General features: G+C 53.3%; 1 protein-coding gene across 1 annotated transcript; it reads left to right on the top strand.

The window, feature by feature from the left end:
• Nucleotides 1-3,067: 3,067 nt before the first annotated feature.
• S1pr3 (sphingosine-1-phosphate receptor 3) lies at nucleotides 3,068-13,351 on the top strand. Its single transcript, XM_004999863.4, has 2 exons — nucleotides 3,068-3,261; nucleotides 9,934-13,351. Exon 2 carries the CDS (start codon nucleotides 10,073-10,075, stop codon nucleotides 11,207-11,209), a length of 1,137 nt encoding a protein of 378 aa, XP_004999920.1. The 5' UTR covers nucleotides 3,068-3,261; nucleotides 9,934-10,072; the 3' UTR covers nucleotides 11,210-13,351.
• Nucleotides 13,352-13,550: the final 199 nt, after the last annotated feature.

Here is a 13,550-nt window from a genome sequence, read left to right as displayed (position 1 = left end):
GAGAACTTTTACTGATTGAAGTAATAGCTGATGACAAAGGAGGTGACTCTGGAACAGCCCGGTGTAGAGAAGCACGGTGGGAGGTACAGGAGAGTGGTGCAAGTCTCCCACAGTGACCCAGGCACCTCTGCGTTCTCACCCACCCACGGCTCTCCCAACACGACAGGGGCTTTCCTGGAGCCGCCTGAAGCTGGTGTGGGCGATGACATCACTGGAGACCAGTCCCTCCCCACTCTGGGTGGTGGGGTGGGGCTCACAGTTCCAACTCTAGCCCCACCCTGCGTTTCTCTGGTGAAAGCCCCTATTCTGAAGCTAATAGGGGCCCCAGAGTGTGTCCTGTGCACAGGGGATCAGATCCAGGACCTCAGGAGCCCCAGCCCAGGAAGCCCAGGGGCCAGATACTCATTTCTTATGAGCCCTCAGGTCCTCGTGTGCATCCCCCTGGAAGGGCCAGATACAGTCCCGCCCTCTGCAGCACACGCACACCACACAGTGCACACCAGACACACCTACAGTGCATTCTGCACACATACATCACATTCCACATCCCACACTTATATGTCACATACAAACACACATGCCACATACCACATATACCATGCATATACACACACCACTCATAAACACATCACACACACCACACATACATTCACACCACTCACACAAACACCTGCCAGCCATTAACCATATTTCTGAATATTGTTTCCAATATCTTTGCATGTATATAAAACATGCAAAGAACAATTCTTAGAACTTTTGATAGCCCCTGGCTAACCTTGAAGTGGGACGGAGTAGGCATGTGATGTAGGGAACAAGGTGATGTGGTCTCTCTGCTTTGGTACACATCTCTGTCATCAATGACACTCTTCTTTAAAGGACTCTGACACTAGGTCAAAGGCTTCCTTTGGGTCCAGACAAGGTTATTACACAGAAAGCCAAGTTTTGTTCTGTAAAGCTAGATTAGTATGTTAAAGCTATCTCTCCCAAGTCCTGTGTAGAGCAAGCCAGCAGAGAGGAAGTGGCTTAGAGTTGTCTGTCAAGTTGCAGATGAGTGACCACAAGACCCAAGTCCCCAAGACTTCTCAAGGCTCATCGCTGCCACAGTTACTCTGTGAAAAGGGCTGCCCTTCCCCCAGGATCATCGTGCCATCAATCAGGGTTCCAGAGAGAAACAGAATCAAGGAGATACACACAGTTACTATGCGAGATTGGAAATAGACACACACCCTGTAGAGCAGGTGTCTCAGCACTGGCCTGAAGCTATGCTATGCTGCTGTAGAAGCAGCCTGAAGGTTCCAGTCTGAAGATGGTCAGATTGGCCTGTTCCCTTCAAAAACGGCCCATGCAGGCCTTCAGCTGATCCAGTGAAGTCCACCCACTGGAAAGGACTGTGAGCTTTGCTCAGGCTATGGACCCCAGTTTTTAGCTCATCTAAAAGCAGCCTCACGGCATTTTCAGTAGAAAGCTTGACGGAACATCTGGGCCCCTCTGACGAAGACCAGTTGACAAAACCGACCATCATACCCACCAGCGCTCCCTGGAAAGCAAAGGGCTTTGCCCCTTCCACCTGACACTGGGTGGTTACCAGTGCTCCCACATTTTCACCTGCTGATACACCCTGGTCGGTTATGTCACTGAGGGCTGCAGAAGGGGGACTTTGCAATTCCTGCTCAACAGGCACCACTGTGCTAAGCTGCTTTTTCTCATGAACCAGGGATGGAGAAAGGGAGACTACTCAGTGGGATTGAAGGAATGGCCAGTTCTCCCTAGAGAAGGGGTGAGGGAAGTCTGTCCCTGCCGGTTCTAGAGGGACACAGAGCACTGGCTGTCTAGGGACAGGGGAGAGCAGACAGGGCTGGGGTACCAGGTGAGCGGCAGGCCTGTGGGGGCACAGAGCTTGTGTGGCAGGAATCTTCCGGGGTGTGGGGGAGGAAGAAGCCTCATTAAAAGAGGGTCACCCTCAGGGCATGCCACAGGCCAGACCTCGTGTCTCTCAGGGAAACCATCCGGGCAGAGTAAGGAACCCCGCTTGTTCTCAGTGTTTCCCAAGCCAGTTTGTGGGCACCCCTTTGTGGCATTAGCAGGAGTCACGTCCTGGTGTTGTATTAGGTCGCAGGCTTTCTCTAAGAACGGAGCTGAGGCTCCCCACCAAAACAGACTTCAGCCCAAACGTGCGTGTATGGAGTGGGCAGCGGCAACCGTGACGGAGTCGATGAACCAACTGACCATGCTGGTAAGGTGAGGACACGGTGGCCGGGACCCGGACCCTGGCCATAGGAAGCAGGCAGAGCAGCACGGGTCTCTGCGGTCCTTGTCGTGACTTGGTGCTCTAGTTTGTTCGGCCGAGGGGGTGTGTCTCCGGCCTAGGCGTCCACAGCGCCCCTGAGTCACTGGGGAAGTTGCACAGCCCTGCAGCTGCTCTGGCTGAGCAGGACTCACTCAAGCCTGAGGGCTTGCTTTCCTTGTCAGCGAACAAAAAGGGAGGCGGAGGCCTGCAGAAGTGCACCAGTTTTTGTGCAATGCGGCAAGTGCGCCCCCAAACAGCACCTGCTGGGCCCTGGCAGGTGAGGCGTGGGCGTGGGGGCAGGAGGGCGAAGGAGGAGGAAACTCAGACCTGTTCTCCACGCCTCTGCGGGGCCCCGGGTTGCCTGCCAGGATCTGGCAGCCTGGCTGTGGGTCGCAGGGTTCCTGTCTGTCATTTTCCTCTTCTTCCTCTGATCTCTTTTTCCACCACCTCCTCTTCACAAAGCTGCTAGGACTGTGTCTGCATTCAGCAGCTGAGGCCACAATCCACACAAAAGGGCGAATCCTGCGCAGAGCGCGGACCGGGCAGGTGGCGGAGCAGTGGTCCTGGGGGATAATGGGCGTGGCGTTTCGGGGCGTGGGCGTGGCTACGGCTGTCAAGGGGCGGGACCATGAGCGGTGGGCGGGGATATGGGTGGGCATGGGGCGGGGGTCGAGGGCGTGGGTGGGACAACAGTCTGGAAAAGGGCGGGGCACGAGAGGTAGGCGGGGAGGTGGCGGGCTGGGCGGGGCCTGGGGGCCGCTCGGAGCCCCGCCCCCGCGGGCTAGAGCAAAAGTTTGCGCTGCGGCTCCTCCGGGACAGAGCTGAGCCAGCCGGTGGGGGACGCGCGATAAGGACCCGGCGTGCCCCACGGCCCGGCCGAGCCGGACGGAGACCTGCGCCCCAGCGGCACCGCAAGTCCGAGACCTGGTCGGAGCCCCAGGATGCCGGCGCCCCGGTGCTCTCTGCGGACCGAGGTGAGCGACCTGGCCCCCTGGGGCGCTGACCCCTGCCAGGGCTGGGGCTGGGAGCCTTCACGAGCAGTTCCTCTAGTGGTTTTCCTGGGACAGTTAGAAAGTCAGGTGCCCTCGGGGGACCAGTGCCGGGGGTGGCGGCTGAGGGTGGGTGGGTTGTGGTCTCTCATTCTTTTAGGTAACATTACCCATAAAATTCCAAAAATGTCTCCAAAAAGGCAGTTACAGCCCGTCAGCATGGGAGCAGGGAGACAAAGGTCCCCAAGGTGCAGAAAGTAAGGTTCCCATGGGAAGTTGGGTGCTCTTAATTAAGCTACCGCCTAAGAGGGGCCCTACACCCTTTTACTGCCCTGCTCTACAGGGCGTCTCTGTCTGTCTCTCTTTCTAGCTTGGGAACTCCCAATGGCTATTTCTTTGCGGTATTTTATATTTAGTTGTAAGAAAGAGATGTCTGGTTGGATTTTTAAAGAGACATACTTGGTTCTGAGCAGTACAGTAAGGAGGGTAGCCGCATGGACAGGTCTCTGCTGCTGTGTGCCTGGTCCCCTCCTGTAGCCAGAGCTCTAAGATGTCCAGAACTTTGTCTAAGATCTGGATATCAGAAGTCTCAGGTGTTGTATAAAGTCATGTTTGCAAAATTTGCCTTTTCAGTATTTTCTTCAGAGATGAAAATCTTGCAGGCAAAATTAAGAAAGCTAATTCCTAGAGAGTGGGAAAGGGGGAAGGAAATGAATAACAAGGGTAGCTGTGGCTAGGGCTGAATTTGTGCAGGTGGTGGTGGCGGTGGGTGAATGCTTTATGCTGAGGAATCCTAGAAGTATCCAAACCTGAAGTTTTTTTAATGGATGCAGCACTCAATGCTAGAATGCATAATTTTGTTGCCATAGAAGAATGCCACTTTTTTCAGTCAGTAAACCAGCAAACATTCACACAGAGTCTAAGTCACTCCTAATCCCTGATGCCAGCAATCTAACCTGCAAAGCCAGGTCTTAGGCACCTGCCTGTGAGACACAGAGGGAGTGAAGTCACCACCAACTTCCATCTTAAATGCCACTCTTCCTCCTTACTTTGTGGATTTTTTTAAAAGGAGTTTCCTAATTTTCTACCATATTTGGATAGTAAACATTTTCATTTCCTGTAGAAGAAATTTAATATATTGGCCTAATGACCTGATTTGTCATAATTCAGGGGTTTTCCTCTTTCTTTTTCTCAAACATTAGAAAAATTCAGCACAAGTTGTGTTTATTTCCACGTCCCTTTCATCTTCCTCAATACCTATACTGTATGTATATATCTTTATCACAAAAACACTGAGAATTTCGGCTTGTCATACTCTGGAGAAACTCAGGGTTACTTTGTGGTGCACCCCTTTTTACTGGCCCCCCTTATCCAAGCTGTTCTTGTTATTGGGGAAGGTGCCATGGATTATCCAAACCTGTGTCTTCACATCTGGCTTCATAATTCCGGAGCTATTTCATATTATTCCTTTACCCTGCATTTTCTGCTGAATGAATTGCATTAAGAGATTTCCCATAGGCCTTTAGAGATATGACTCTTTTTTTAAAAAAGCCAATAAATTGAGTGGAATTCTACCATGTTTCAGAAAATACTATATTTCATTATTGTTTTTAATACAGATACTCATAAATATAAGGCCTCTCTTGCTCAATCTCGTACTCTTCCTCCTTCCTCCCTTCCCTGTCTCACTCTTTCATTGTTTTTTGTTCTTTGCATTCCATTTTTCTGGAATCAAAGTTGTGTCAATTTAACAAGGTGATAGACCGGCTAGGTCAAATCAGAGAGAAGACTGTTCAGCAGTGAGTAGGCACCCGTGGGTGGGTCTTCCTCGTCAGCCAGCCGTGCTGACATCCATGGGCACAGGGAGCTCCAGGGAGGGTACCATGCTCTGTGGCCTGGAAGGTTCTGATCCATTTCCCTGGCATCAGAGTTTCCCAGCTTTTTAGGGAGAGCCACTAGGATGGCATTTCAGCACTTTGCGTCTTCGCGGTAGCTGGAAGCAATTCAGCTGTAAAGCACATTTGAGGAGCTTTTATGACTTCCTGGCTAAGTAAGGCACAAGTGGCCAGGCGATAGTGGCCCGAAGTGTTCATCCCTGCTGCGTGTGCTGGAAGCAGACAACACAGACATCCAGCCTAGCCAGGCCTTGTGCGGATGACAAGGGTCCCTCCCCTGGCGCAGCTTCCTCCAGGGCATAACCAGAAGGTGCAGGTCACTGAGCCTTCTCCTGGGACTGCGGATCACCTTCTTGGAAAGGGCACCGCTTGTTTGTATGTGTCGCTAGCTGTCTTTCGGAGCCTTTTTGCACACTCCTGTATTTCTTTGTAGAAATCTTGGTATTACATCCATCCTATGCTCTTACTGAGAACAAGCAGGGTAGAGGGTAGATATTGATTAGGAAGCAAAGTGAGCAAAACGGACTCTAACACCAGATGCAGTTTCCCACCCATGGACACATCTGGAATCCCAGGAAGCCATTCCTGGGTGGGTGCTTGGGGCCATCTCCCAGGGCGCAGCCTCCACATCCGGGGTTCCCTGGACTGTGCCCGAATCTGCCACAGCATTGAGCCTTGTTTGCTAAAGGTCCCTAGCAAGCAGCCGCTCACAGGCACCTCCACACTCTGGAGAGGAGCAGAGAGGACGCCAGCCCTGCCCCAGGGCGTCTGCAGCGCTGGCAGCTTCACGAAGGGCTCCACGCAGGGGCTGGGATCAGGGTGCAGACCCTTGGGTCAGTGTGTGTGAAGCCGTGTTTCTGTGACCCTCTCTCAAGGCAGCGTGAGGTCACCCAGGAGGACCAGAGCAAGGGAAAAGACTCATTAGCAAAGGAATTTTGCTACAGACTTAAAATGAGCCGACTCATTACTTCCTTTCTAAGTTCTTGGGAGTGAAAAAGGAAAAGAGAAAAGAAGCAGTATTGCTTTCCAAGAAAGTTTGCGTGTTGGCAAATATTCGGTGTTCTGATTCAGGCTGGAGGATGAGGCGGCACGGGAGGATGTGCGCGCCTTTTATGAATACAGTGCACTGTTTCCGCCCACTGGGAGTTCTTACTCTGCCTTTCTTTTATGGGGCGGGGGGGCTAGACTGAAGAAATATTTTTTTTTCTTTTCCTTTTCATAGTTTGTTTATTTTTCAAGCCAATATGTGTGGAGAAAGTGATTCTCAAGCGTAGAAAGCACATCTGGAATCCATCTGGCGCCCTCTCCGGACCTCTCCCCTCCACAGTTCTTTGAGTGGGGGAAGGGAGGCCTTCCCTCACAGCCCAGGTCTGGTTTGGGGTCACCTACTGTGGCATCCTCTTCTAGGAAAGAAAGCACTTCGAAGGTGGGGCCCCTAAGGCAGGCTGGGTTCTTCCAGCAGAACAAGCCACAGGCAGACTGTCAGGTCCCCGGGTCCTGGGGAAGCTCAGAGAGGGTGGACCACGATGAGGGCAGAGAAGCGCTGAGCCCCTGGCTCAGCTGGGGAACCAGGGGGCAGAGGGCCTGCCTGGGGTGTCCAGAGCTGCTTAGTGCAGGACTGGGGCTGAGTGCTATGCACTGATGAGCCTGTGGGGGTCTGTGGTGGTTAGCAGATTGCTGTCACCGCGGGGCTTGTCCTCCTTCTGCTATGTGCCCAGCTTTCTGGATGAGCACTGTTGTGCCCAGACTGCCTTTCCCGGGGCCCTGTGTTAAGCATCCAGATGGAAGTTAGAGAGTGTGGAGTGATCAAAGTAAAACCTAAGTTCCCACTATATTCAGCAGCCTTCCCCTCCCCCCACGCCAGCACCCCATCCTCTGAGTCATGGTTAAAACCCACCTTGGACACCAGCATGCCCCTCAGAAGTCCAGGGCCGCGTGCACCAAGCATATTCACCAAGAGTACCCCTCACACAGACTAGGGGTGTCACAGCACATGGGCAACCCGGAGCCTAGAACACCAGAATGAGCAGAGGCAGGGTGTGCCTTTCCAGGCAGTGGATAATGGCTTGGCCATGCCCATTCGAGTCCACAGGCCTGCCCCGCACATGCATCCTTGTGACAGAAATGAATGGGCACTTTTCATCTGTGGGGTTCTGTCTGTGCTAAGGGTAGAGACACCTGGGGCATGGGAGCCCAGACAGGACCATGCCAGAGGCCAGAGTGACTAGGAAGCTGCTGGGCAGCATGCAGAGGTGGGGCCCATCCTAGTGCTGGCCTCATGGGTACTTTGGACACTCTGGGTGGGGCAGTCTGGAGACTTGGGACCCCAGTGGGGCTCGCTGGACATGGAGAGTTCTTCCTGCAGACTCGAAGCCTGCGGCTGGCTCCTCTCAGGAGCAGAGGGGAGCAGGTGCCTGTGACATGGTGTGGACCTGGCACAATAATGTTCAGCTGTAGCCAAAATCAATCTGGCCTTCAGCCCAGCACTTAATTCTTAGGATGGAGCCAGCTTCATAATGTTGGTAATTTAGAGAAAATAAGCTTTTAGGGTTCAGAGAGAGGTAGATATCTTCCAGTTGTACAAATGCACAGGATCATATTTAACCAAACACGCTCTGCACAATTGTGCTCGGGGCGGGGTGAGTGCAATGGTAAGTCAAGCACTGATGGGAAAGTGTGTTCACCTTCAAGATCCTCGCTCTCGGGGAGGCTCGGGAGCATCTTCTACCGCTGTCACTGTGGTTCTTCACTCTCATCATTTGCTTCCTTTCCCTGTGCCCTCGGTCTTATAAAAAGAGGGGAAACATGAGAAGATGTGAGCCCGCAGAGCCAAGTCTCTGGGAACTCTCCGCTCTTCCTCCCAAAAGCAACTCTGCATCTCACCATTTGAAGAGATGTATTCTCTTCTCCCTATGCTGCATGGCAGACTCCAAGGTGCACAGGACATTCAGGAGAGGCCCCTGCTACAGGGAATGGGGCGCGGGGTTACTGGGAGGGAAGCAAGGCACAGAAGACAAGCTGAGATAGCATAAGGACAGGCTGAATTATAAACATATGTCTGTACCACCAAAAACACAGGGAGTGTGGGAAATGGGACTCAATCAAGTGAGTTCAGGCACAGAAGCCCCTGTGTGGGTGCACAGCCAGCCTCTGCGGGGTATATCATGGGCAAGGCAGCTGGGAGCCGGAAGTGGACATGGGAAGGTCACTCCCACACCATGTGAGCCTGGTGGGCCCATTAAGCGGCATGGTGATGGCTCCCAGCCAGCTGTATGGAAGGGAAGCATGCCCACCGGGCATGGCCCTGGACACTGATCACCTTTCCTACCTCGGCTAGGATGCACCCACTCAACACCCCGATCAGGATGGAAATTGAGCAGAGTGAGGGTGTGGGTATCACAATTCTCCAGGTACTGCCTGAAGGTTAAAAATAGTCATCATCACTGGATAAGCAGGGCACAAACATTCCTTGGGCACCATGAGTGTGCAAGGTGCTGAGAAAGCAGTGTGCCCTGCAGGGTCGGTGAGAGAGCACCATGTGTGAATGCCTCTAGTCCTTGCTCAGAGCATTTCAGCTGCTCATTATTGTTCTACCGTTCCAAAGAGAGCTTGCATCCAGAAAAGCGCCCTCAGGCAAGAGTCACTGGGATGCCAGGACAGGAAATGTGACAGGGTTTCAATAAAAAAGGAGGGAAAGGAAGGAAGGGGAGCTGCCCACCAACTGTCCTGTCTGCCTGTGGGGTCCCTACCAGGGACTGGCCAAGTGGGAGCTGCACTAGGTGAAGCAGTGCTCCCATGTGTGGGACCGGGCTCATGTGTGACCCAGGAGGTGACTGGGACCATCACGCCAGCCTCACCTCCCAGGATGGCCCAGGCTGACATGGAGAGGTCTCTGATAGCTGTGATACTCAAGTGACCTACAGGATCCCAGACAGCTCTCCTGGAGGACACAAGCTGGGGCTGGAGCTGGGGCTGGGGCTGGGGCTGGGCTCAGGCTCGGGCTGTTCCAAGCAGAACATGGATGTCGGTGCCGATGGTGGCCAGGGCTTCCAGAACAACTGACTCTGGGCTCCAGGATGCTGGGAGAAATTTCTTCAAAGAAGCCACAGACTGTTCTCTGCATATCTTGAAGGGAAGAGCTTAGAGGGAAGGGTTGTGGCCCTAGCAGGTCATGAGGATTTGGAAACCATGGGGGACACCTGATCTCAGCTCTAGCACAGGGTCCCCAGCCAGGGGCTGATGCCCTCACTGGGCCTGGCTTCCTCCATAGGCAGGAGCTCAGAGGTGGGCAAGGCCCTCAGATGCTAGTGAGCCCTAAGTGTAGGGGGCTCTTCCCACAATGTCACTCCCAACGCAGCAGGGAGGTCACGCAAGTCTGCCAGGCATGTTCCTTGATTGCACTCTGTGTGTTGGCTTTTTTCCCTGAGAAAACTGTGTTTTTCTTCTGGGTAAAGCGTAATGATTTACCAGCTCCTGTGCAGTACACGAGGCCTAGCTGGCTGCCACTGCCTGGTGCCTGGAGATTTGCAAGTGGAGGCTTTATTTGGGTCTGGTGGGTCTTGCTTCCATGACTGCATGATTCATGCTCTAAGTTTCCTTCTCTTGGGAATGAACTCCAGACCCCATATAACTCCGCCAGTTTCCACTGCTTGCAGACGTGGCTTGGGTTTAAAGAATCCTCTGGAGCCCTGACCTCCTGGGCGAACTCTGATGGCTCGGTGGCCGGCTGTAACCCACTTGGCCCTCTCCCTTCTCTTTACAGGAGCCCGCTCCCAGTCTGGTCCTGGAGTCAGGCCTGTGCCTCCCAGGAGCCACAGCCACAGTGCCGCTCCAGCCTTGACATGAGCGTTCCCCTGGCGCCCTCTGGTGCCTTGAGGAGCTAACTGTCGGTGTCCGCGTCCATGGCAGCCAGCATCCCGCCCTTCGCACTCACCCAGCCGGCCTTGGCCAATGAGACACTGCAGAAGCATTACAGCTACGTGGGAAAGCTGGCAGACAGGCTGAGGGACCCCTCGGAGGGCGGCATGCTCACCACCGCGCTCTTCCTGGTGCTGTGCAGCTGCATCGTCCTGGAGAACCTGATGGTTCTGATTGCCATTTGGAAGAACAATAAGTTTCATAACCGCATGTACTTCTTCATTGGCAACCTAGCCCTGTGTGACCTGCTGGCCGGTGTGCTGTACAAGGTCAACATCCTCATGTCAGGTCCGAAGACCTTCAGCCTGTCGCTCACCGTCTGGTTCGTCAGGGAGGGCAGCATGTTCGTGGCCCTGGGGGCATCCACCTGCAGTCTGCTGGCCATCGCCATCGAGCGCCACCTGACCATGATCAAGATGAGGCCCTATGATGCCAACAAGAAGCACCGGGTCTTCCTTCTGATTGGCATGTGCTGGCTCATCGCCTTCTCGCTGGGTGCCTTGCCCATCCTGGGCTGGAACTGCCTGCAGAACCTGCCCGACTGCTCTACCATCTTGCCCCTGTACTCCAAGAAGTACATTGCCTTCTGCATCAGCATCTTCATCGCCATCCTGGTGACCATTGTGATCCTGTATGCGCGCATCTATTTCCTGGTCAAGTCCAGCAGCCGCAAGGTGGCCAGCCACAACTCGGAGCGGTCCATGGCCCTGCTGCGGACGGTGGTGATCGTGGTAAGCGTGTTCATCGCCTGCTGGTCCCCTCTTTTCATCCTCTTCCTCATTGATGTGGCTTGCGGGGTCCGGGAGTGCGCTGTCCTCTTCCAGGACCGCTGGTTCATCATGCTGGCCGTGCTCAACTCCGCCATGAACCCTGTCATCTATACGCTGGCCAGCAAGGAGATGCGGCGTGCCTTCTTCCGCCTGGTTTGCAACTGCCTGCTCAGGGGCAAGGGGGCTCACGCTTCACCCATGCAGCCTGCTCTGGACCAGAGCAGGAGCAAATCGAGCAGCAGCAACAGCAGCCACTCCCCAAAGATCAAGGAAGACCTGCCCCCCACGGCCACCTCACCCTGCATCCCTGACAGGAGCAGAATTCTTCAGAACGGGGTGCTCTGCAAGTGAACCCCTCCATGGCGAGCCCTGCGGCCACGCTCTTATTTATTGCATGCCTGTCTAGATTCCGTGTGGCGCTTCCGGGAGCCATGACTCGGGACATCTACTTGCCACTGCCTGACAGCCTGCTTGGTGTGGATGTCCCCTGAGGAGAGGACCTAAGAAACTGTCAGCCCATTTCAACGTGGACAGCGTGCCCTGTCCATTTTCTGAGTCCTCTGAAGGTACTGAGCTGCTCGCCTCACCTGCTGCCTTCCTTTGGGTCTTGGGTATACTTTCTGTGGTTCACAGAAGGGGAGGTCACAGGCCACACAGTGCTCAGTGTGCCACTGTGGGCCTCTGGGCTTCATTACGATGACTTCACACTACACTGACTGTACGCAGGAATTGTATATTCCTGGGCTCCTGTGTCTCATGGGACTCATGTTCTACAGATTTGCCATTTGGTGCCTACAGTCCCAGCACCCCACATGGTTACATACATGGTCCTGTAAATGTGTTCAAACTGCGGTACCAGGTCCGAGGACAGGCGCCCTAGCTCCTCGGACCTATTGGAGGTCTTCTGGAAAGCATGTTTGTAAATCCCAGGCGTGTGGTCAGGCCCAGCCATCCCTAGAGTGTCCCTCCTATAGTGTGTCTCTCATCCTTTAAGTGCATCCGGAAGGCAGATCACATGACTGTGCCAGCCACGTCCTCCCGGGGCCTGTGTGTCCTGCCACCAACCACTCATAGGCACAGAAAGTGCCTATGAGTATGAGGCAAGGATTCCCCTCTCTGAGTTGTTGGGAGCCCGATCTGCTGAATGCAGTGGAGTTTCCACTGGGGCAAGAGGTTTACAAGACAGCTCTTTGGTTGTTTGTCTAGTTTGGTTCTTACCAGAAGAGCACAGAGTCAGTGGCCACTCACACTGTCATCGCTCAGTGCGTGGGGCCATCAGCAAACTCTCCAGCATCTGGAGAGAAGGTCTCGATCCTGATGGCTGGTAGGAGCAGCCCAACTGTCAGGTCAGCGTGGCCTGGCGGTTGGTGTATGAGCTCTTCCAAGAGATGTACTGTGGTGACACCCCTGCGGCAACATAAGCTGAACCCATCTCTCACTGTCGCCCCTGTGAAGTTGCTCAGAGGACCTCTCTGTCCCACTCCTTTCAAGCGTTTCATGTGAAGTACACAGGTGGAGAGCGAACCCAAATGTGGAGTTAGCATACATCTCACACTGGGCTGAGTGCTTTGTAAAAACAACAAAAGCAACCTTCAAAAGGGTGAACCTCACCCCAGAGCACCCCAAAGTGTTTAGGTTGGGTGAGAATTTTGCCTTATTAATACCTAAAAGAACAGTCCTAAACCAGGGGTGACTTTTGCTAGGACAAAGCGGTCCCTTGATGTATCCAGTGTAAGCTGCTGGTCCTGAGTCCTGGGTGACCTCCACATGCTCACCAAAGACTTTCCTCAGTTTCGTTCCTGATGAGATAGAACCTACTGGTAGGAGATGTTCCTCAGGGACGTGTGTGTTTGCATTCTGCAGGTCACTGAAAAGTTGTGCAATCTCTCAGCCAATAGCATGGGAAGACCCAAGGCATTTCTAGGAAAAAAAATCCCCAAGTGTATGAGGGAGGCCGCATGCACTGTCACCTAGGAAATGAGGTGATTTAAAAGGTTTTGAGTTGCTTTGGGAGCCTCAGCTCTCTGTGTCACTCATTCTGATCATGCCTTGCCCTATCATCAGGACTTCTCCAGCGCCTCTATGTGGGTTTCCACTCACAAACCCTTCTAGGGGCTACTTCCTCTGCTCCTGCCGGGAGGCACCCATGTGAGCAGCAGGTCACTGAGGCTCCTTGGAGATAACACAAAGCTTTTAAGCAATCTGAATTTAAAATACACGAAGGAAGCAATTGTGATCATTTCTATAGGCAAAACCCAGTCACCCCGACACTGTTTGCACCCACGCTCCTCACTAGCCAGCTCGAGGTCATTTGGAAGTCCCACTGTCTGAGCCCTCACTGGGAAGGTTGGAGTCCAGTGATCTTATATGCCACAGAGAACCTATGTGTTCAATCTCACGGTAGTTGGTAGCTTTTACTTTTTTCAATGTGTTTGTTAAAATAATTCCAATGTATGTTTGTTTAAGAAATAAAACCAAAAGCTGTTATATAAACCAGTTCTTGAGAGTCTCTAGGGTGGGATGGGATGGCTTTCTTGTGTTTCCTGGAGCCACCCCTTGGCAAACTTGCCTCTTACCTGGCATATGTGCTTCTCAGCATATTGGGAATACACCACATTTAAAACTCAAATCTCTCTTTTACCTGACACTTTCCACTGTCCCAAGTCATGTTTTAGTGATGCCTTGGTCATTG

Source organism: Cavia porcellus, unplaced genomic scaffold (genome assembly GCF_034190915.1).
Source record: "Cavia porcellus strain 051 isolate PalLab524CR breed Dunkin Hartley unplaced genomic scaffold, mCavPor4.1 scaffold_17, whole genome shotgun sequence".
NCBI lineage: Eukaryota > Metazoa > Chordata > Mammalia > Rodentia > Caviidae > Cavia > Cavia porcellus.
The sequence above is the reverse complement of the archived record's forward strand: the minus strand, read 5'-3'. Positions and strand labels throughout refer to the sequence as shown.

Bases quoted from the DNA above. Each gene is read 5' to 3' on its own strand.
- S1pr3 (XM_004999863.4), top strand. From the start codon at position 10,073: ATGGCAGCCAGCATCCCGCCCTTCGCACTCACCCAGCCGGCCTTGGCC.